The following is a 23,332-nucleotide window of genomic DNA, read 5'->3' as shown; positions in this document are numbered from 1 at the left end:
TTTGCGAGCCCCGATTAATGATATTTACGATTACCAGTCGCCGGGACTGACGTTCTTTATACCCACGCTCTTTTGACGACCTCGTTTCATAAACTTTTTTTTTCCTCTTTCAACCTGTGCGCTCTTCACAAGAGGCAGCTCTCGATAAATTCATGTGATATAATTATTTCGTTCCTGATTTGTATGATAGATATCCAGCGCGAGCTGGCCATGGAACCAAAAAGCATTTCAAAAGTAGCTAGCACAATCTAGCTAGGATTAATTTATTAAGTAAACAACATACACCTTTTAACATTTTTATCTAATAATATAGTGTTGAAAGTTTAAACCCAAAACCGCGACCACACATTCTTAGCCTCATCACCCCCCTGAAATGTAAAATCCACCTTTGTGATATCCTCGAACCCTTCCGAGAGCTGGGGTTCCTGAAACCTCCGCGCGAAATCGCCAAACGCGATACCGGGCAGACTAGTTCGTGATTCGGGGTTCTTGAAAACCTTGTTAGATTCTTCTTCATCTTTTTTGTGAAAAAAAAAAAAGAGGGGGGGGGGTACTAAAAGAGGATTTGCAGCGCGCACAGCATCGTTGTGTTTGCACAGCGCCGGCGGTGATGTAAAGTAGATGCAGCGGATAGGGATTTTGAATTCCTGTGCGATTTGCGTCCAGTATGCACGTGTTTCGGCGCCGGCGTTTGTGTTGTCTTTTTGTTATGAATTTTAGTTTTCTTGGTTTTAATATATTGAGAGGAATCCATAGCATACCAACGACGACAGACTTCTCAGCGGCTAGGTGCTCTTTGGCGACTTTGATGCATTTTGGACGCTGTTTCCCACATATACAATCAGTTTTGTTTTTTTTTTACACAGGCAGTTAAAAAAAGAAAAGAAAAAAGGCGTACCGATTTGAGAATGTCCTGGTTCACTCGCTCGTATCCCAACGGCTGGAGATATTTCCAATAGAATGTCGACTTGCCGGCACCCGGGCTGCCGCAGAAGATGACCAGTTCGAGTGGATGCAGTTTCGAGAAGGTGGGTGTGACTGCAAGTACTTTGTTAAAAACAGGAAAGAAAAGAAACCGTTGAGAAAGTGAGGGGTTATGCTATATCTGGTTGTGTAACGGATATATGACGCCAGTTGAGAGAGAGGGAGGGAAGGAGGGAAAGAGAGGCTCACCTGCAGCATCAGGGTCGCCGTTGATGTACGACGTAGGATCAAACTTTCGTATCACTTGCTCCGGCTTTGCACCAAGGAAGAACTCCTCTGGCGTCTTGAAATCAAGACCGGCATTCTCTGCAAAGTCGCTATAATGACCAGTTGGTTTAGCATTTGTCCGAATTTTTCCAAAAAAAGAAACATACCGATCAGAACACGAGTGATCAGCTGGCCGCCCAGCTGCATCACCCACAAAAAAAGACCCTTTAAGATCCAACCGGTCGTCAAGATCGAGATCGTAGTCGTCCACCAACTCCTTCCACATTCCCGTTCTGGGTTTCCGGTACTCGTCGGCCTGCGTAGCTGCATATATGCTGAGCGGGATGTCGAGTTGGCGCATAACGGCCAGGGCTTTTTCTTTGAATGTTGTCAGGCTTTTGGACTCGGTTCGTCCGCCCTTGATTTCTGTCTGGAGGCTGATTTTCTTTTGGTTGGAGAGGACGACGACTTGGTATCTGCTTAGCTTTTTAGCCTTTTAGCTCCAGCCAGCCAGGTAAGCCGCTGGCCTGAGATACACAAACACACCCCTCTGAATTCAACTGTTTTAGTCTTTCCGGAACCTTGCCATTCCACCACTTCCAATCCGCAGCATCTCTCGCAAACCGGTTACCCGAAGCCGTCGATATAAGAGTTGAGTCCTGGGAGAGAGAGACAATTAACACACAAACACAATTAAAAAAAATCTTGTTGTAGAAAACGCACAAAGTCAAATGCCGCCACTCTGCGTCGTCGAGTCGAGTCGAGTTTCTCGCTTGCGCTGGGATCGCTGGCGTATTTACCGACAATGAGGCTTTTGTTGACGATCCGCCATGACACTTTTTCGGGCTTTTTCTGTGATGTCGGGGTGAAGAATGAGGCGACAGACGATTCTATTTTTTGGAAATAAAGTTGTTAGAGAATATATATATAGAAATAGGAAGTCGTTTGTTGGATTAGTCTCACTTGTAGCAGTTGACTCGACCTTGCGTTTGAGCGGCGGCGGAGACACCGCGCCAGCAAGAGAGCTCGATCTCTTCATCGCCAATACGGTGGAGAGCGGTGGAAAATGACGGAGAAGCTGGAGTCTAATTTTCCGGGCGTATTTTGCACTCACTCCGTGGCGATTTCTGTGTCTTGCGTTTGAGGGAAGTGAACGTTTGAGTAAGGTCGACGGCGGGACGCGCCACGCGTTGAGTGCTCCGCGGTCAAACTCCTGCTTACTACTATGTCACTGTAGTGACTGTACTGCTTCTCATGCGAATTCCTGCATCAATGGAAATCTATCAAGTACCATAATCTTATTTTATTAATATCTATAATTATAAATAATTATTAGCTCTAGTTGGTATTGAATATTATTATAATAGTTTTAGATACAGTATTACTACTATTATAAAGCTATAATAAGTAGAAATTGATTTAGAATACTAAAAATTATATCAAGTATACATTATATGGTATATAGCACTATAGCTCGTAATCAACACATTGCATCTCTAGGGGTTATGTCTTTAATCCGTCCATTGGTAATAAGCTGGGGAGTGTCGTGCGATGTTAGCAACTAAAAGCTTTGAATATTGATGTCGGAGTCCGCAAAATTAGATACAAGAACATGCCTTTAGGCCACCCACTCATACTCCGGCACCTGATACTTATCAGAGTGACCAGACGCACCCCCGAAAAACTTGTCGAAGAGCGAAAGAAGTCTAGTCCAACAAACAAACGAAAAAAGCATATTTCTGAGCCAGATCCCCCAGGCCGTCTGGGGCGCAAACATCTCAAGAATCAGCGGTGGGATCTTTTGCATCTCGTTGATAAGTGGTCGAATCTGCTCCTCGTACCCCTTTAGCCCTGCTGCCAGATCCCCTCGATGTTTCCCAATTTCGCCTGCCAAGATATAGGCCCCAGCCATGGCCAGACTGGTACCCGTGCCTGTTGGACCGGGCGCGTAGCCTGCATCACCAACTAACACGAACCGTCCTTTGTATAAAGTTGGTACTTTGACCTGTACCCATTCACTGGCGTAAAAGTCGTCGGCCTCCATCATGCCTTGGATGATTTGGTCGGATTTCCAGCCTGCTCCTTTGAAGCGCTGAGCGACAAACTCCTTTAGTTCTTCGGTGCCGAGTCTGTTCGCTTCGCGGAATTTGGTAATGGAGTCGTGGTTGCTGCGTGGGTGGATGCCCATGAGTGTGATGCGATTTCCACCAGCAGGATCCGGGCCGAGGGAAATAGCTCGACCGCCAACGGCACTGTATCCATGAACAAGTTGGCTGCCGTCAAGAAGATCCTCATTGATGGAGGAATAGACCGCCCATGAATTCACAGGCTTGATATGGTCGCGCATACCACAGCCAAGTCCAATCGCCCGAGTTCTCGATGTGGAGCCGTCACAGGCGACAACAAGGTCATACTCCGCGGAGGGTGTTCCATTCATGAACTCGACAGTAACCGGCCCGTCGCTCTTCTCGTCTTGCTGCATAGATGCAACCTGCTCACCGAAAACATACTTGATGTTCTCAGTGTCCTTTGTGAGGTCGAAGAGAATACGCCCCAGATCACCGCGCAGGATCTCATACTCGGAGACCAGTGCTTGTTGATCAGGGTTTCCAGTGGATGTTATGGTTCCGTAGGGCCGGCCATTCTCGTTCACGATGCTCATACCTTTTATTGGCTGAAGGTTAGCCAGCACCGCTTCTTCCATTCCGGGCATCTTTCGCATGACCAAAACACCTGCAGTTCGGATGTCGACATTTTGACCGTTGGTTCGCAATTGGGGAAAGCGTTCAATGACTGTGACTTGTGCTCCCGTTTTGGCAAACCAGTAGGCTGCTGTTGGGCCTGCAATGGAGGAGCCCACGATCAAGACTCTCAACTTTGACGTGTTGTTCATATTAATGGTATTGAGAGAGAACCTTGTATGTGGAATTCATGTTTCCAGACATAATAACAGTAAGAATTGGCGACTGTTATATATAGTTTCGATCAAGCAAGCAATTCGGACCCGAGGAACCACGGCCTCTGATCGGTGGAGAGCCCGAGTCTGATTTACTCGGCCACTAGGCACCCGAGCAGTGGACCAATTACATGCCGCACAGCTCAACTTCGTCTTTTGAGTATTCGGGGCCTTCCTCCCAATTGGGATTTATTTATTTTTAGATTGACCGTTGTGTCAGTCAGAGAAGATCCGTTGTTTCGAAATGGTTGTTGCCTAGTACTGCCCTTGCTGACCTTGTATTAACTGATCCCAAAATAGCCAGTCGTCCACATCAAAATTGACATGTTGGCCAATATCGAGGCCAATGGTATCCGACAGACTGCCGAGAGATGTATTGATGTCACTTGCGGGGGAAGGACCTGTTGAGAGTGTCGCGTCGAGTGTTGGATATATCAATATGCCTCGCTGATTCTGTCTCTTCTCTCGTCTCTCCCGTAAAGATCGCAGGGTACTGATGAAGTCTGGCTCTGGAGCACTGCTGGTCTTTTTGTAGGAATCCCAGGCCTTCAGAGAAAGACGCCGAAGTGCCACATTCAGAGCCTGCTTGCCGTTGAAAAGCTCATCGTGATGTTGGTAGAGTTGTTCTATACTGTTCCAAGCAGCTTCGATTTCTCCAGGGGAAAGCAAATCACATCTTTTCAATAACATAGTCAGCACGTAGATAAATGAATCTCGCGTACCCCAGAAAAAGAACGGTTTAATGTGCCACTGGAATCTACTGATCCCGCCATGACCATGAATCGCCGCATCGGTATCCAGCGTCTTCTGGGCAAGCATGAATAGATGGACCCGCTCTTCATCAGTGGCATTCTGGCCCCTGATCTTGGAGAGACGGATCTTGAGGCGCATAGCTGTCGTTCCCGACCGAGCAAGACCGACAGTGAGAAAATGCAGCGGATCGACGATATCGCAGTAGCGGATGAACCTCTCCTCTACTTCGTTTTCTGCTGCACTTATAACCTTTTCCGCCTCATGGTTATCTGGAAGGGCCCAAGGTGCTGCGCTGTCAATTGGTTTTCCCAACTTGGCCAGACTTCTCCCAACGTATATACGCGACAGGCAGAATATCATATCGGTTGCAGATTTTTGCTCGACGGGACTTTCTGTCATTCCAGGCCAAATCTGGTTATCGTTGATATTGAGGGGAGGTTTTGTATCCCAGGCTGCAGGCAGACTGACAAAGTCAATACCGGCAAATTGGCTAACTCGGCAATCGTGCGGGAAAACCTGATAAAACAGCCGTCGTCTCAGCTCCACGTCAAAGGGTGGCAAGCCCAGCTTTTCTCCATCCTGATGGAGACCGATACGTTGCCCTATACGGGCCGAAATTCCTGTTAGAATCCAGTATGTGTGCGGATCGTACACCTGACGGCTAGACAGGAGAAATAGATGGAGAGCCTGTAAGACCGTAATCGATGTTGTCTTGAGGAAAGACGCATTCACGAGTGCCTGCCTTGCAGCAAAGTGAAGTTGCTCCATGAGAATAGACCGCGCATGTCCCAGGCGCTTTAAGCATTCCTCTTCTGTTATTGAAAAGATAGCGGCGTAGTAGATTGCAAATAATAGACACTCATCGGTTTCCGACGCGGTTTCGGGTCGCTGCGAAATAGACCTGACCATTTCGTCTGTCGATGGAACGTGTAGCACTTTGCATAGAGGTTCTACATTTTCTGTATACGTCATCCACATCACCATAGCATCCGCATGGCTTGGATGATACTGAAGAAGGCTTTGCTGGACGCCGAGGAACGCACCCGTTAACGGATCAGGTGTGATAACCCCGGCGACACTGGCATCGTTGGGGGTCATCTCATCCTCTTCTTCATAATCGGAAATATGCCGAGTCTCATCGTCACTGAGGTTGTGCCACGTGTGACAGTCGATATGCTGCAATCTCCCCTGGCCGGTTAAAAGGTCACCAGCTTTTGAGGCGCTAGGCTTGACATGACCGACTGAGATGTCTTCGAGAGGCGATATCTCAGAATCCAATAGGCCATGCTGCTGCAGAATGCGCTCATATCGGGCGAGTCTATGTAAAACATCATCGCCTAGTACTTTTCTTTTTCGAGGTCGTGGTTGCGGTGCTTGGTAGATACACTGGAACCCGCCCTTGCGGCATCTAGAGCAAATCGGTGCCACCTTGTCGCATTTGACTTTTCGCTTCGCGCAGGTATGGCATGCGTTGGGGGACATCTCAGACTGAAATGAGCCTCCATTCTGGGTAGTGGGAGCTGGGGCAATGGGGATTAGTCCACTACGCTTTTGCTCGCCAGTAGCCATCCGAACTCTCACTGATCCGGGAGCTGGAAATAACTTTGACGTCTCGGAGTCGGTATGTATTTTGAAACATTTTCCATCAAAGGCAGCGATGGTGAGAGTTTGGCGTCACACGATGAGCAGTACTAAACTTAGCCTCCATCGTGAACCTTCAATAGCGACAATTGATCACGTGATAAAGCGTAATCTAGATTTCACCTAATAATAATAATAAGTCTGCGCCGACAATTATTAATTTCTTACCAAGTCCAAAGCTTGACAGTACTGCCGAATCACAGGTTCTCTAGGCTTTCAATGGTACTATCCAACACAAGTGTGAGCTACGTAGTCATAAGTCATATTTTGCCAACACTCGCTTTTATATAAGAATGATAAATTAATTTCCTGGGTATCACGAACAAATCAAATCGAAAAGATTCCAGACGCCCCACTATGCAGTAACTCTCGGCCATTTCATTTTTTATTTCACCCGCGTGTCGAGCGACAGACGATCCGCCTGTTCCAGCTTGACAGCAGTCTTTAGCTGCTCTTTCAGGCCAAACAGATGTTGTGTTGCCGTTTTCACCATTCCAGGATTCGAACCGTCTTGGACAGTGATGGCGGCTTGCAGCAGGTAGCTCCCGCTTTGATCGAGCAGGGACAGTTCTTTCAGCGGTGGGAGGGTTCTTCGCGGCGAGGAAGAAAAAGAAGGGTCGTGTGCGTAGTTGAGGACTCGATGGAGAAAAAGGGCGGTGTCATTGTAAACAAATACGTCGCCTTCGACCACATACTCGGTCACAAACCTGTATATACATGACCTTGGATTAGTACAACACACACATACATACACACAGGGTGACACATACTCGTAGCCCCAGGAGCTCATCGTCGTAACCACATCTCCCTGCGGAAGAAGCGCATTCGCCATGAGACGAGAAGTCACCGCCGACCGCGTGCCAGCTTCGGGGATATCCCTCCATTCCATCCTCCACAGCTGGTTCTCAAAGTCGTAAGCTTTGTCATCGTCCGTGATAGTCTCTGCTGCTGCTGCTGCTGCACCAAAGTCGCTCTCGCGGACGAGGCCAACAGTTTGTGTGTAATAGGTTGCGCCGGTCAGCATCTTGGTGAGTCGCTGCAGCTCGGCGCCTTGGACGTCCTGAGTGCCGCCGCCGAGGCGTGTGTTGATGCGGCCCGTTTTGCGGCTGGCTTTGAACACCAGGCGCCGCTCGATGCGGTGTCGAGGCTGCATGGCGGCCAGGCCGGCCAGTTGCTGGAGCAGCTCATAGTGCTGCTCGGCCGGGACAGAGGCAAAAAGCAGCAGTTCGTGCATGGTGAGGTTGAGGTGCTGGTGGAGGTTGAATCATGATGGTTGGAGTTTCGCGCTGATTGGCACTAGCAGTGGGTGTGGGGCTGCCACCCCACTCTTTCTTTTATTTCATCTACATCGAATTTGTTTATTTGATGCTGTTTACTATTCCTTTATTATTGTAATTGCTCATTGGATCACATTTTTGTAGCTTAATAGCGCGTCTTGACACCAGTGACCGAGTCTCAATCGTATCACAAGTCAGCTCATGCAGACGAAAATATCCCGGGTGCCTAGTACTGCAGCAGCGACGATCTATCTGCTCAACCTACATTAGACAGCGAGCATTGGCCCTATGGTGACCACGTTGTCAAGGCATACAAAAACGCTATGTATCGATTTGTGGGCGTTGTGCACCGAGGTTCTGTCATTTAGTATCCTGTTTTCATGTGTTCATACTTGTAGATGAATAGACAGGGATCACTCCCGAGGGTATATGAGACTGTCAGCAATTTCCATGTGAGTTCAGGGTAGTAAACCATCTCGGTAATGGCGGTTGCAATGGAATAGACATCTTAGCTCAACGGAATCTGTCTGAAGGACATGTGATTGATCCCGTCTAACGAAGCGTCGTTTAGAGGTCTTGTTATGGCCCCTTTAGCCAATTTCAACGATTTCTGTATTAAGATTGCAATGGAATAGAGAATTTAACTCCTCGGGGTCGGTCTATAGTTTACTCCCTAACGCGTACTCGGTGTTAACGTCAAAAGCAATAACGACAATTATTGATGGAAAGTTCATATGAAGAACAATTTTCAAGTAGGCGTATAGAGAGACACTGGACCCTTCTCAAAAACTATCTCACACCCGGTAATCGGCCCTTTTTCAACTGTGTTGGACCACTTTATGGCTGCAAGAAGCTTCTAAAATTACGTATAAATATAGACCGTGCTAATATATTACTAAACCATGTTGAAATATCAATATATTGATATATACTTTTATATATAATATCTTTTTATGCCATAGAGGAAGTAGAAACCGGATTTCGCTCTCACAAAAGATCTGGAATATCAGGGCTAAGCCAGCGAACTATAGGTGAATAATACATGTACTATCAGTAAGTGAAATGCTAACCTCCCAGTGGCGTCATTTCGAAAAGAGGTAAATATCAATTGATATATATATATAAACATTTAATTTCCTAACAAAAAAGCTATCCCAAGGTTTCGTCAGCCTGTTTATTTGTTTTTCACAATGACTAACTATCTTCATAAAAAATAAGTAACGTTTTGTGGAATTCTTGGCTGCAGAAAGATACATTCAATATGTGGGATCGAAACAACTATGTAATTCCATCTACGAAGAATACTACCACTGTCAAAAATAAATGGCCGCCCAAATATCCAGTCTGCAAGTATGAGATGGTCGACTTAGAGCGTAGAGAAGGGCTAGAAAGATTTGGCTCGCCACTCTTGTCGTCAATTATGTTTTCACTTCAGAGAATTGCTGAGAAGACTGGGGAGTGGAATTATGTCTTGTTCAGTGGACACTGGAATTTACCGGAATTTCCTTTATAAGTCCTCAGTTCCTAGTTCTAGAGGCGAGAATACATTCCACTTACAATGAGAGCCCTCATATATGAAGCGTGACGCTTGCCGCTGTCTTTACTAGTTCTGCTCCTGCGCTTCTTCTTCTTCTTCTTCTTCTTCTTCTTCCCTATATCCACTTAGTAATATGTATCACATTGAAGATAAGACAGTTTTCATACCTTTTACAGTGATAGCAAGGCTCATTCTGTAGATGGACGAAATTATGGGCTGTACACTCTGTCTGATGCGCAGTACAGTAGCCTTTACTTTTGCTTTGCCGGCAGTTGCCTTTGCTTCTCTTCGGACAATGATGTGCTACAATGGCTTTTTTCTTCGGCATGATTGGAAAATAGGTTATACCCGGGAAGGAGAATAGGGAGAATGCCTCGTCATTTATATATAGCCTTTTCGACTTCTCCTCACATCTACCACGGGATCCCTCAGCAGTACTCAAACCAATGAGCAAAGGACACGAAAATTAAATTCTTGACTGCATCTTGTAACACTCGCGCAAAAGCTCTTTTTTATTTCCCTTCCTATCTAGGGTCTTCTTCCAAGACATGGGGTTGATTCTTGTCTAACCAAGCGATTATGAAAGGGACCATCTGTGGTACTACAATGATTATTTTCACCATTTGGTTCCACTCACTCAAAAGTAATTCAGCATCCATGCAGTCTTCGTTTGATCGTTGCAACCCATCTATGGCGAATCGGATAAGCTTCCGAGCTAGTCGATACTGGGCGCCGTATGCGAAACGACGATAAGTAGGACCAGCCGCAATCCTCGAACAGTTGTTTCAAGTCAAGTAATTCGGGTGTTGCAGGTGTATTGTTTGCAAGCCGCTCGTCTCCGTCGTCCTCGTCGTTCCATGTCCATGGCCACATCAGCGGCGAGCAAGACATGAGAGGCGGGGCGAAGAGCGCGCTGTCCCAATCGAGGATGCCGGTAATAGCTTGCGGCTGAGCTGGTGAACCGTGAGGGGGTGCTGGCTGGATTGTTGCGAGGTTCTAAATCAAGATGGCAAAGACACTAGTAATTATCGTCCAGTACCCCAAGGGCGTTCATCTCCGATGCCATAGCAATAAAGTTACCAAAAAAAGAAACCCTGATTGACTGATTTGGACCAAGTGCAACAGCTAGCTCTTTTTTGTGATCAAGAATTGCGCGTAGCATATCAAAAGTTGACTGTGTGGCAGGTCCGTTCTCGTATGGCACGATCCCATCCGGCTCCGCGTTATCAAACGGTTGAATCATTAAAGACGTCTGAGAGGGCGACAAGGTGAGTTTACCAGCAGTAACACTTCTGGTAGAATGCAACTCCGAGTAGACTTTTCCAAGCTCTTTTGCAATAAGGCATCTCATTTCATGAGTCATATCCGGATATGCTGGGAAAAAAGGTGAGCGAGGAATGCGTGTCTGGATCATGTAGGGGCGGTCCAGAACATTGCATCTCGTCGTATCGAATGTGACAACATGGGGAATTTTGATGTTCGAATGCTGACGAAGAAATTGCAGAGGAGCAAGATCGCGAGAATATACTGGCTGACGGCAGGACCTTCGCTGCTGGTCACGGATACGCCAACAATCCTATTAAAACCTCCCCCGCATTTGCTCGATTGAGATTTTGCCATTGGCAGAGATAAGCACGGTTTGACATAACTCTAAAACTCACGCCTGGAACGTCTCGAAGGGCTCGTGGTCATAAACTACGGTCGACGGGGCGCAGACCTAGTTTCAGAAGACATGTGTAAATTTGACTAGCGTGCTGATTTGAGTCCTGGTTTGAGTCCCGAATGACCACCATAAGATCTTGGTGCTGCCGATTTCATTTGAGGGGATTTGGCGGGGACAAAAACACCCTGCAATGCAAAATTCTCTGCCAGGAGCAGCGCTGGGGGGAGGAGAGCACATAACAGAGTCGGTGTATAAGTATCAGTATCACAGTACCGCAATTATTGAATCTATTGATATATGCTTCTTCAAATAGATTAGCTAACCTGTTTAGGTTTAGTCTTATACCAGGATCACATTGTCATCTGTAAAAGCAACGAAACCGAGTTATAACCACCTAAAGGTGCTTGGTTGTTTCGAGTGTCAGATGTGACTTGGAGCTTTCCATCACATGGGCGTTTCATGGCACAGGTTGGTAGACTGATGCCCAATAGCCGAGTCGGACAGGATTTCCGATTCGGGTGATTCCGACTGAGGAGACGCGGTGCGGAGAAGAAAGCATATGCAGGCAGAGCTAAGATAAGGATTTGTCAGAAGATTGGTTTGCATCAGGTCAAGGCTACCAATTAGTCGTTACACGGTTGAATCGGGGCGTCCCCCGCCCTGCACTAGCGAATGCTGGTCGGCTGCAGCCCCCAATGGCAATCGCCGGTAGACTCGGTGCGGACTATCTGTTGGAGAAGCAGAACAATAATGGCAATAATGCCCAAGAAGGGGGAAAGAAGATGGTGCGAGGACGGGAACTGTAGACAGAATCACATGATGCACGCAAGCGAAACACTGCAAGCACCTCGTCGATGGTCGCGCCTTCCTGCCGTGCCGCTTCCTGGCCTGACCGGGCTGCTCGCTCCTGCCTCCGCGGCCGATGCTCGGCCGGCATCAGACAACAACAATAGTTTATCAGCAAGAATTTACCCGTTAAACCAAAATCTTACTTCTTCTTCTCTCTCCCCCCCCTCCCTCTCTTTCTCTTCCATCTCTCCAGCTCATCCATACAATCTCTCACGCTCGCTCCCTCTCGCACATTCTGTACTACCAACCGTCACCGACTTATCTTATCGGAAACCGATCAACGCTAACGCCGGCCAAGAGTTCGTCTGCGCGGGCTATTCCGGAACCCCGTTGCAGCTTCTCTCCGCCATTGCACGCTTCCACCACTTTTCACTTCGTACTCAACTGTTTTTCCACATTCATACGCGCGAGCGCGTCTCTTTCACCATAAAAATGCACGCCACAGCTGCCCTCCGGAATGCTGCTCGCACTCCCCTAATCAAGTTTATTGGAAAGCGCACCACACCAAGTATGTCAATTCCAACTCACCCACCACCCCAATCACGCCGTTCTGTGCTGACCTGTGTCGTCTGTAGCTGCAATCGACCACACCCCAAAAGCGCATCCAGCTTCTCCCTCCTCGTCACTCCCCGACTCATTCGCCTCGTACCGGGCCAAGGCTCAGCAGCATGGCCCCTTGAACAACCCTGCCCGGGCCTCGTCGGCTGGAGCAATCGGGGCTGCGACTGGTGCCTCTCTCGGCCCGATTGAGCCCAACAAAGGCCAGTTCTTTGACCGCGACGACCTCCCTGATCGTTTCCGCCGCCTGCCCTGGAGCGAACTCGAAATCGAGGCCATCGAGACTGGCGGCGCCAGCCTGGTCAATTAAGATGCAGGACACGGCTTGTCCGTCCATGTTAAAATGTTTGCGATGTCTTTTTGACGAGATATTATCTATCTCCCGCCGCGAACTACGCGTCCTGCAAAGGATAAAATGAAAAAGTATTCATACCGCGGCCCAGCACTGACAACGTGCTGAAGGGTCACAAGCCAGTGACATTCACGACTGCTCCAGGAGAATCACCACTCTCACTCTCGTTGCGACTGGCATTGACGTATCGGGTTCAGCCCATTGGCTTCACGGTCATTTTTAATCCCCCCCCATTTCGACTTTTTTCTGGTTGGCGAGCCGGTATTCGCCCTGAGTTTTTCTTTTTGCTAGTCTTTTACTCGTTATAGCTTAGAAGAAGACTAGACATGTACATAGCATTTTGCACTATTTCTAGATGAATCGAGTCAAGAGTTATCATCTAAATTTATCAGTTGATTTTTTACCGTTTTAAACCAGTTGGTTTGGCTCATGCATGATGTACCCCGAGCTTCCCCGCAATGATGATGCGACGTTGCTCTTCGACCTATCAACCATCACTGCTACAAACAAGTTGACACAACATCAATCCGCACCTATCAAATGCACGCTTTTGACTTGTATAAAAAAAAAAGAATGCCTCCAGCTAAAGACACTCGCGCAGTCAGACTCACAATCACCGAAACGGACGAAATCAACACGCCATTTGCAACGTACGTTTACTCTGAAACCAACACGGCTGCCTCCAAAAAGGGTCGCGTGGATATTCTGGTAAGTTTTTGCTGCTGTTAGATTGAGAGTCTTTTTTTTGCTCATGGTACAACTAGCCCAAGTCATTGGAATCATCAACGTCGTCGTCATCTAATCGTCAGCGATCAACGTTGTTGGCGTCGTGGATCGCATCGCTGAAAGATGTCTTTCTCCCTGTGGGGTATCCACACAGCGTTAGCAAAGACTACTTGGAGTATGTTATAAGTTTTGATATTTGCACAGAATGCTGATCAATACAGATATCAAATATACGTATGCAAGCTTCTCTCTCTCTCTCTCTCGCTTGGGTTGACTCTAACGAACGACACCAGGACTCTGTCCAGGCCTTTTCAAGCTCCATAGCCGGACTATTATCCTCAAGAGCCGTCCTACAGGGTACACCACCCCCCCCTCTCCTCTCGATGAACAAACAGTAACAAAGTTGTTAAAAAAAAAAAACAGGCGTCGGCGTCGGCGACGCAGCAGCCTCACCCACCTCTGCACTACTCCTCCAGATTCTGCAAGACATATCCGGTCGCCTCGCCACAATCGTATTTGCGCACCGCGTCAGCACCGCGCTCGAGCCCGAGTGCAAAATGTTCCGACTCGCCGCGGACGTGTTCAATGATGTAGCCATGGTGCTAGACTGTGTCTCGCCGCTGGTAACCCCGCGGCCGGCGCGAGTAGCTGTCATCAGCAGCGCCGGCGTGTTGAGGGCACTGTGCGGTGTGGCTGCGGGCAGTTCCAAGGCGAGTCTGAGTGCGCATTTTGCGAAATGGGGGAATATCGGCGAGTTGAATGCTGTATACTACCTTCCTTCTTTTTCACTATCATTTTGTTGAAATGTTGAAGAAGAAAAGAAAAGGTGGCTGACAAGTGTTGATTACCAGAAAGACTCGTCTCAGGAGACTATCATCTCTCTTCTCGGCATGCTGGTGAGTCCTTATTTTTTCTTCTTCTCAATTTTGCTAAATACTGACTCTAACCAGGCCGGCTCTGTCATTGTATCCCATGTAACAAGCCTGCCTGCAACATGGATATGCCTTCTCAGCCTCCTCGCCATCCACCTAGCAACCAACCATCGCGCCGTACGCGCCGTACAGATGACGAGTCTGAACCGACAGCGCGCAAACATAGTCTTTTCAGCAATCTTTGAGACGGACCTGCTTGAGCAAGACCACCCAGACAACACAGAAATGGTGGTCACAGACGACGACGTCAAGTTCCTCCGCCCAGATGAAGCCGCGCGTGTCGAGAAGGTGTTTGAAAGAGATGGGGTTCTTCGCTGGGTTTCTTTTCTCTCTCCTTGTTCTTCTTCTTCTTCTTCTTCTTCTTCTTCTTCTTCCTCTGCCTCTTCAACTGAGAAACTAGGCTGGTGTCGAATCGGAACCTCAATGCAAGAGCTCATCATCCCTTCTTCGTCTTCATCTTCTTCTTCTTCTTCTTCTTCTTCGTCCATGTTGACCACCTCACTCCGGAAACTTTTCCACATCTTCGCGTCTGAACAATACATCCTCGTCCCACACAGACCCAATCACCACCTTCAGAAAGAAACAACAATCACAATCCTGCTCAAGCAAAACTGCACGCCGACTCAGCAACTCAAGGCATGGGCGCATGCATTACTAGTAGCGAAACTGGCAGCAGCAGCAGCAGCATCATCATCATCATCATCATCATCATCATCATCAAAACCCGTCCCATCCACTAAAAAAAGTATAAATATTCATGACAACAGTGACGATGACGAAATCATGGCAATTCTCTCAGATAGTCTAGACGATTTCTCTACTCGGTTCGACAATTTCTATGTCGAAGAGTTGAAACTGGCTGGCTGGGATCTGGATACAGCCGCGTTGGAGACGAGGCCGGGACGAAGGATTAATATTGCGGATTCCTAAGACGTCAAAACTATTGATAGTACAACGAAAATTAGTTAAAACAGTTGTGATTAGATAGATTACTTAAGACTACTTTAGCTCTAGATTCAAGTGATAATTGTCAAGTAATGATAATAACCAAATCCCACCAGGGGTTCTTAAATTAATATATATGCAAGAATATTATATAAAACGCCAAACCACATCAGCAAAGGCTGTATCATGCAAGAACCGATCATGCCCTCTATAGTAAATGTTTTTTTGAAAGAAAACGCCTCCAATCTGAAACAAGAAAAAAGAAACCCCGCTTGCTTGTCAAACAAAAACAGCCCGCCAGTGAATTTCCATTCACGACAATGCAATCATTTCATAATACAGGCCATTTCTCATCAGTGGCTCTGTAGGAAGAAAAACAAAAACAAAATCCATATCAAATGCATGCTCCATGCAAGCAGAAAAATGGATGATGAAAACAGCAACAAGTCTAACCGCTAAATGCACACACAGAATATCCCAACCCGAATGTATTAATTCAGTCACCAGAAGAAAATTATAAAAGGAAACTCCTTGTCGTATATCGTCTCGTAAATCAAGCGCGGTTTAGCCCGGATTGAAACAGCAAAGCCGATGGTGGTACCGTGGAAGCAGTGGCAAATGTCGGCCAGGAATGAACGGTTAGTCAATCGTCCCATCTCCCATCGCGACTAGATGGGCCACCGTGCTTCTTCTTGTTGAAGCCAAGCTTCATTCCCATCTTTTTCCACGTGTTGTCAGTGCGACTCTTGGGACTGAGACCGTGATCACTGGATGGTGGTGTTGTTGGCGGTGTCATTGGTTCTCCAATCACAGGGCTGGACACCGGGCTACCCGAGTCATCCGTCAAGACCGGAGAACTGGTGTCGAGGTTAGACAAGTGACTGCTTGTCTTGACAAAAGCTGCAATCCTAGCAGAGCCAGACATGCGATGGGACGCAAAGTCGTCTCTCGAGGCTTGCGGCGAAACCCTCCTTCCACGTGATCCCACTCGTGGGTGGTCATCTGTGTATGGCGAGTCTATCGTGGTAGGCATATGCGTGGCTGGGCTTTGGCTGTTGACAAAGTGGATGAATATTGACTCCTCCATCAGATCATGCATCCTTCGTATAGCTGGATCCAACGTCTCCGGAAGTGGCGGTCTCAAAGCATGGGCATCGGCGAGCAAACCATCACGTACTTCGGATGACAGGTTGATCTCTCGTGGAGCACCGGGCAGGATGTAGGCAGATAGGAGGCGCTCCCAAAGCACTAGCAAATGCTGTGTTTGGGGGGTGTCGGAAACGATGATGGACTGATCAAGAAGGCGTGAAACCGATAGGTAGGTCTCGCGATACCGTTTTGCTTCCAAGGTGAATTCCAGCGTTTCTAAACAGTGGTTCTGGGAGAGATAGGCCATAAAGGCACTCAGTGTGTAAGGGTAGGGAGCGGTATTAGAAAGAACTTCGTCCAAGGTTGGACGAACGGGTGAAAAGGCCCCGGACGACGGAATGGACAGGCTCAGTGGCCTCGAGTCCATCTCCTGTCCTTCAAAACCGAACACCACAGATGAGTTTGGCGATGACTTGGGAGTCGAATAGGGGGAAAGGTTCCAAAATGAATGGGGAATATAGTAATGGGTTCTTGCGATCATTTCGGATATGCGTTCGGTACACCTGCGTATAATCACGCGTGGTCTCGCCCGTTGTTTTCCTGCCACCGCGCCGAGCGTGTACCGTTGACAAACGTTACGCTTTTCTATCGGCGCATCTGGCGATAAGAAAAAAGCGGCTTTTTATAAGTATTAATGCCCTTTGTCTCGTCCAGACGAAGACCAAGGTGATTTCAAATCGTAGGTGAGTAAACTCGGGAAGCGAGATGTAGACGGGTTCTGAAAGCGGCCAGGGTGTTAGTTAAGCAAATGGAAGAGCGCGGGAAAAATGACGAGAGCAAGTCAGAAAAAAGCGAATGAGAAAACAGGAAACCAATGATGAGGGTAGGGGCGATCACAAAATTTGGCTCAAAGAAAATGCACACCACTGAGTGGTCGATAAGGGTGGCGCGGCGGAGAACGATAGCCGGAAGATCCTTTATTCGCAAGCGAAGAATCGACGGGAAACGTGGACGCCAGACAGTTAAAGTTTATTTGCCAAAGATGCATGCTCAAGGGCGCGGTGGAGACCAGGATCTGCGCCTTGAGAGGAGCAGTCTGCCAAGCGAACAGAGGTTATGACGAATTTGGGCAAAAGGCTCCCCCGTCATAGCGTGCTGCGACCTGCCTAGGCTGGAAGGGTTGGTATTCTGCTAGGCTGCCAGGCTGCTAGTTTGCTGCTAGTCTGGCCACGGTGGAATGCAGCCAAAGGGCTCGTTCGTTCACGTTGCATGCGCGCATGCGGCAAACTAGGCAGGTTCTGGTATTCGGGAGGGGGTTTGGTGGGGAGGCCGCCAGGACGTGATTTGCAGATCACCCGCATCACAGCCAGAGCAGTATTGCCTGTTCTAGCCAAAGGTCGGTCGAGAGTGTGTGTGTAGATGCAGGTGAGTGCATGTGTGGCGGTGACCCCCGCGAAACTCGCGCAGATCGGTGAATAACCATAATGGAAACACATTTAACTAGTAGAACTAGCAGCAAGCCCAGAGAAACTGATCAGACCCCTCGCGGCACTTCAAATGGTCTCCGGTCCAACTGGAATCAAGGCAATCTAGGCCGGCTTGGATGTATGCGTGTCGCTGGGCTTGGCGAGGTCAAATAGCAAACCAGGCCAGCGCCGGATGCCGAGAGTGATGTTTTGGTGTCCGATCCATGTTCCATGTGTGATAAGGCGGCATCGAGAGACCGACCGGTCGAATGATGATCGATTCGTTCCAACGGTGGCAGCAAAGCCGTTGAAAACACAACGGAGAGCACAGGGAAGAGGTAAACAGGGCAAGGCGGTGGGGACGAGACTAGCTGGGATGAACAAACAAGCAGGCTTACCTTGAGCGAATGACAAAACTCAGTGTCCTCCACACAGCGAAGCAGGCAGAAGAATTAGCAGTCTTGTAGACGAAAATGCAATGCAAGGCACTGCAGGGAGTCGTAGTAGCGTGTGTTTGTTTTGTTTGTTGGGGAGCTGTCGGCAGTTGAGAATCGAGGATTTGTCTGTCTTTTATCTGCAAGAAAGGACTGGACAAGTCGATAATTTGCTGGAGAAGCGGCGAAGAGAACGAGTTCTGTTGAGTTGAGTTGAGTTGTGGTGTGGTGTGGTGTGACTGTGGTGTGGTGTTGTGTGGTGTGAGGAAGGAAGGAGGTAGGGATGCGGAGCAGAAGAAAGGCAGGTGCTGTGGTAATAGTAATATAAGAAGAAGATGCCACTAAAATACTGCTAGGTGGAATGCCAATCACCACAGAAATTTAATACTACGACGTACTAACAGTGACAGACCATCGTCAGATTTCCCCCCTCCCTGGAAGGGCAATTCCTAGATGGGCGTAGGCTGGCTCAGGCCGTGTTTTGACTTTTAGGGCGATTTGATCGATCACGACAGGATTCGCCCTCGTAGTGGGACGGTGGAGTGGGTTTTGCACACGCAGCGATTAATTGGCCGGCGGGCAAAGAGAGTGAGATGCAGCTAATTTGCGATTGCTTCGAGAGCTCGAGAAGTTACAAGGGCCGGGCCCAAGGTCGCAGAGTTGGTTCCACAGCCAGAGGGGGGGCTAGTTGGTCGTTGGCGCGATCTTCGCCCGATATGGCAGTCGGGCCTGGAGGGGGCAAGTTAGGGAACCTGGCCTAAGCGACTACTAAGGACTCACTAGCCAGCCTCTAGGCTCGTGTTGGTCTGATCGGTGTACGGAGTATGTCAGTACGAGCACTAGTAGTAGTAGCAGTAGTAGTATCCTAATCCAGGTCGAGGAAGAAATGAATCAATTGATAATGGCCACCGGTGGCACGAACGGAGGCTATGCCTATTCTATTTATTCCTGCCAGCACCTAGCAGGCAGCAGGCAAAAAACATTTCTACTTGCTGACGTACGACATTGTGTGCGACTTTGTCGTCTACAGAGTCCCAGATAAGGGGGGGGCACTACCATACTAAGGACAAGATAGCACGGCCACGCCCAGGTAATAATAATAATAATGTAATAAGAATAATGGGGGTTGGCAAGCCTGAAGCAGACAGAGAGGCCCCCACTGTATTGGCTGTTATTGGCTTATGCGTGGCTCCACAAAGGCCGAAAAAGAAGAGGCCCAGCACTGTGGGGCCGGTGACTCAGACTGGCTGTGTCGACCAGTTAGAACCGAGCTTTTCGCCCAGGCTGACGTGGGTGGCGCGGCGCTGCGTTTCCAGAAGGCCCAAGGAAGCGTTAGCGAAGACGACGAGAACCGACGAGAACATCTGTCGCCGTGCAATCAGAGACACGCAAGTGGGGCCTTTGTCCAAAGCCGCGATCTGGCTGGCTGGCTTTACCGCCGCCCCGCTTCCTAGAGCAGACACTACGGGCCAATGGCAGAGAGCCCCCTCGTTGCACTATCGGGCCACCTCCAGCCTATCACGAGCCAGTGGGTTGTGTGCGCCGTGGGGTCTGCAACCGTCTAGTAGTAGTATTACTCCGTATTACTATCTACTATCTAGGAGTAGGGAGCTTGAAAGGAGGAAAGAAAATCTCCCGGCATGGTCTGGGCTCTTTTTGACATCGGAGTAAAAAATAGGGCCAGAAAAAGAAAATACTCTTTTAGAATGCCAAACAATGATGCTTTGCAAAAACAACATCCTTTTGTTACACCTGTGATTACGCACTCATGATGGCTTGTACAAAGACTGACGTGAACGGTCCCCACCGAGATAAAACCTGTCACCACTTAAAAAAAAAAAAAAAAAGAAAAAAAAAAATACCAACAGTCTAGTACACCCAAAAAGTCTCACTATTATTACTATTTGCCACAATTATTATAGGAACGAAGAAGTTCGGTGAGGCTGGCTGCCTTTCCCGATCCGAGTTTAGCCGCCCGTGTTTCTTTTCTTTTCTTTTTTTCCTTTCTTTTTTCCGTTTTTTCTAGCGGCCTTCTAGCGCCGCTTCTAGCGTGCTTCCTTGCGTGTTTCTAGAAACCTTCCTAGTTCCACCTGGTGTCGCATCGCATCGCATGTTCATTCCTTTGATGATCATCATGATGAGGTATATACTATATACAGCCCCAAGGATGACAGCCCTACGTGTAGAGCCCCAAGTAAACACGGGAAGAAACAAAAAATATCGCAGGTACACTACTACTTCTCCCTCAACTACTACACGTCAGACCCACCAAATTTACGGTGTACCCGGTGTCAAACTCTGCAAAAGAGTTCTAGAAGGAAGTGGGTGCGCGTCTAACCAACGCCTCACCCTGCTGACATGGGGCTTTGACGCTGAAAACTCTCCGAGCGGCGGTTTTTGTTGTTTGTTTGTTGATGATGGTTCTTTCTTGTGGCCATGCCAACATGGCATCAGTTTGTTAGTTTTTTCTTGCCAACGGCCGTTTCATAATACTAACAACGGATCCGTGCTTCCTCGGCTTTGACAACAGTTGCCCCTCCGTCAGCTTATGTTGATTTGCTAGTTGGGCGAGTCCTGGTCCTGGCGGTGGCTGAATGAACTCAAAAAGACAACACCCACATTTCGCCTCCAGACTCCGAGTCGAGTCGAGTCGAGTCAAGTCAAGTCAAGTCAAGTCGAGACAAAACTGACAGGAATAACAGTAAACCTTGACCGGCCCTCGCTTAAAGCAAGAAAGGGATCCAACCTAGTTACCAACATACCAGTGCCGCGTGGCCACTGTGCCACTTGTTGGCAATAGTAAGTAATAGATCACGCGAGCGCGTCTAGTTCCAACTTCCGAGTACGAAAACTTTGTCTTGGATTACTTGAGCATTTATCATCGCCGGAAAAAACCAACAAAGGCTATAGAAGGCTACACGTTCTACGGCGTTTTCTAGGCCACGATGGCTATCGCCCTCGAGTCATTCTCGTCGGGCAAGTGATTATTAATAATAGTACTCGGTAATCGTTATTTGTATTTACATTTGTATTTGTATATCTATATCTGTATCTGTATTTGTGTTACGGTTTTTATTCTATTTTTATTTGAGTTAGATGAGTCAGTCGTCGGAGTCCCGATTGCCCGATTGCCCGATCGAGAATTCCATCAGATCTGTGTAACCACCTCAGAATAATCTCAGACTCATATTTTAGCCTATTATTCTACAGAGATGTAGTCGTCGTCGAGTGACGTCGACATCGCTGTACTATGCAAGGAGGGGTCCATTCCTTCAGGCCTCAGCGATGGAGGTTTTTTTTTCCTTCCTTTTCCATGACCTTACTACCTAATCGGGTTGGGCGAATCCGGGGCGCTGGGTCGAGTTCCTCCAGGATCCCTTGGAAGTTGGAATAATAAGGCGTCACCTTTCTTCTCCGAAGTAGTAATTGATAATTGCGGAACGAAGATGATGGAACGTCCTGTTCGGGCCATCCCTTCTGGCCTGAGCCTTAGGGTAATAACACGTGTAATAATAAGTTAATAACGAACCATAAGGTTCTTCTGGAAGAATCATCCATGCAGTTGATGACATGGATCGACAAGTTGCAAGATGGACTATTAGACGACAAATGCGACTCTGTGGGTTAATTTAAGAAAATCCCCATCCGAAAATAAGAAAATGTGTACCAGATCCAATTCTCCGTAAGCGTGTAGCCCGTTCGGTGCCTCCGTACGGACACGGAGTCTGTCTGTACCCTTTCACGAGTCTCATCGACAGTTTCCCTGTTGCAATTATTGGGGGCCAGTAAATAATGCCACTAACTAATACTAGGAAAGAAGAAAAAAAAAGGTTCTGTGCGCTCGGCCTGCCCGCGATTGATCCTTTGGCACGATTTTAACCAGTACCCCATAAATTGCCGAAAATGGCAATTTGTGGATGGGTCGCCTTTTCACCTTAAGTTCTTGCCCATGGGCCCATCGTTTCATGTCACATTCTTCCGGCTGGGCATTATTGCGGAGCTCTGATGAAGAACTAAGAACCTAAGTCTTGAATACTGTTATCATGGTGATTATTGTATCATCGCAGGAACTTGTCGATTCCTTGGATGATATAATAATAAGCAAGGACTCGATCCCAGAAAAATGTGGTGTCGCTCTTAGGTTGCAGTATACAGGAATGTTGCACAACCGGTCACTAAAGAAGCTACAACTATGCATAGTTTCAACAATAAACAATAATACTAAACGTCGATATGATTAATAAGAAGCAGAAGACCAAATCCAGGTCTCTTAGCCAAGACTCCGTAGGTCCGTACTCGCACTCCGTACCCCAACTTAGATACTCCAAGAACCAAGTGCAACGACAACCCTGTCTCTTTCTCTCTCTCTCCACTCACTTCTGCACAGTCGATCATCCCCAACAGACGATCATTCCATGGTGGTGACGGAAGGATGCAACTTGGCCCACGGCAGGATTCACGGCGGCGTCTAATGTCTTACCATGTGTGTATCTAGAACGAGTTCGGCGGATAATAATAATAACAATAATAAAAGTGCCCCAAAAAAAGAATTTCTTATTTTGAGATTCTTGGCCTTGGGTTCTATTACGCGCGTCTAAATGTGGTAATTCCTGATTTGGTCTAACCAGAGGAAGCAATAAGTCTTCTCCAAAAAGAGGACAAAAAAGTTTGACGTGATCCTTCTGATGTTAATGTTATACGAAGTTGGACTGTGTGCGCGTACGTCATGTACGTCATAATATGCGTAGTCATCTCTGCACAGCGATTCCTATTCAAAAAAATATGTTTCCAAGGACAAGTCTCCAGTGTAACCACAGGAAGATCCTTACTCATCAATGTGCCGTTGCAACTACACACTCTGCAGACTCTGCATGCAACATTTACCTACTCATCGCGCTTTATTTTCTGGTTTTTATACTCTTTTATTTCTTGTTTTTTTCGGTGCATTAGTTAAGTGGGTCTG

The 23,332-nt window shown here is 47.8% G+C and overlaps 8 protein-coding genes across 8 annotated transcripts; 2 read left to right on the top strand and 6 right to left on the bottom strand.

The window, feature by feature from the left end:
• Positions 1-323: 323 nt before the first annotated feature.
• On the bottom strand, positions 324-2,230 carry TRUGW13939_03370 (uncharacterized protein; the record flags this gene model as incomplete). Its single annotated transcript, XM_035486554.1, has 9 exons — positions 324-488; positions 555-700; positions 762-822; positions 899-1,038; positions 1,174-1,301; positions 1,359-1,667; positions 1,738-1,850; positions 1,915-2,081; positions 2,155-2,230. The coding sequence occupies 9 exons, from the start codon at positions 2,228-2,230 to the stop codon at positions 324-326; spliced, it is 1,305 nt and encodes a 434-aa protein (XP_035342447.1).
• A 579-nt stretch (positions 2,231-2,809) lies between these two features.
• TRUGW13939_03369 (uncharacterized protein) lies at positions 2,810-4,084 on the bottom strand (the record flags this gene model as incomplete). The annotated part of the gene is made up of 1 exon (XM_035486553.1): positions 2,810-4,084. One exon carries the CDS (start codon positions 4,082-4,084, stop codon positions 2,810-2,812), a length of 1,275 nt encoding a protein of 424 aa, XP_035342446.1.
• A 318-nt stretch (positions 4,085-4,402) lies between these two features.
• TRUGW13939_03368 (uncharacterized protein) lies at positions 4,403-6,469 on the bottom strand (the record flags this gene model as incomplete). The annotated part of the gene is made up of 1 exon (XM_035486552.1): positions 4,403-6,469. One exon carries the CDS (start codon positions 6,467-6,469, stop codon positions 4,403-4,405), a length of 2,067 nt encoding a protein of 688 aa, XP_035342445.1.
• Positions 6,470-6,926: 457 nt separating this feature from the next.
• On the bottom strand, positions 6,927-7,775 carry TRUGW13939_03367 (uncharacterized protein; the record flags this gene model as incomplete). Its single annotated transcript, XM_035486551.1, has 2 exons — positions 6,927-7,248; positions 7,312-7,775. The coding sequence occupies 2 exons, from the start codon at positions 7,773-7,775 to the stop codon at positions 6,927-6,929; spliced, it is 786 nt and encodes a 261-aa protein (XP_035342444.1).
• Positions 7,776-10,145: 2,370 nt separating this feature from the next.
• Positions 10,146-10,769, bottom strand: TRUGW13939_03366 (uncharacterized protein; the record flags this gene model as incomplete). The annotated part of the gene is made up of 2 exons (XM_035486550.1): positions 10,146-10,351; positions 10,436-10,769. The coding sequence occupies 2 exons, from the start codon at positions 10,767-10,769 to the stop codon at positions 10,146-10,148; spliced, it is 540 nt and encodes a 179-aa protein (XP_035342443.1).
• A 1,530-nt stretch (positions 10,770-12,299) lies between these two features.
• TRUGW13939_03365 (uncharacterized protein) lies at positions 12,300-12,735 on the top strand (the record flags this gene model as incomplete). Its single annotated transcript, XM_035486549.1, has 2 exons — positions 12,300-12,375; positions 12,443-12,735. The coding sequence occupies 2 exons, from the start codon at positions 12,300-12,302 to the stop codon at positions 12,733-12,735; spliced, it is 369 nt and encodes a 122-aa protein (XP_035342442.1).
• A 615-nt stretch (positions 12,736-13,350) lies between these two features.
• Positions 13,351-15,365, top strand: TRUGW13939_03364 (uncharacterized protein; the record flags this gene model as incomplete). The annotated part of the gene is made up of 7 exons (XM_035486548.1): positions 13,351-13,485; positions 13,542-13,678; positions 13,725-13,737; positions 13,797-13,860; positions 13,927-14,267; positions 14,355-14,399; positions 14,454-15,365. The coding sequence occupies 7 exons, from the start codon at positions 13,351-13,353 to the stop codon at positions 15,363-15,365; spliced, it is 1,647 nt and encodes a 548-aa protein (XP_035342441.1).
• A 658-nt stretch (positions 15,366-16,023) lies between these two features.
• On the bottom strand, positions 16,024-17,010 carry TRUGW13939_03363 (uncharacterized protein; the record flags this gene model as incomplete). Its single annotated transcript, XM_035486547.1, has 1 exon — positions 16,024-17,010. The coding sequence occupies one exon, from the start codon at positions 17,008-17,010 to the stop codon at positions 16,024-16,026; it is 987 nt and encodes a 328-aa protein (XP_035342440.1).
• Between the last annotated feature and the right edge of the window lie 6,322 nt (positions 17,011-23,332).

The sequence above is a fragment of the Talaromyces rugulosus genome, chromosome II, assembly GCF_013368755.1.
Source record: "Talaromyces rugulosus chromosome II, complete sequence".
Taxonomy (NCBI): Eukaryota; Fungi; Ascomycota; class Eurotiomycetes; order Eurotiales; family Trichocomaceae; genus Talaromyces; species Talaromyces rugulosus.
This window is presented reverse-complemented; position numbering and strand designations above follow the sequence as displayed.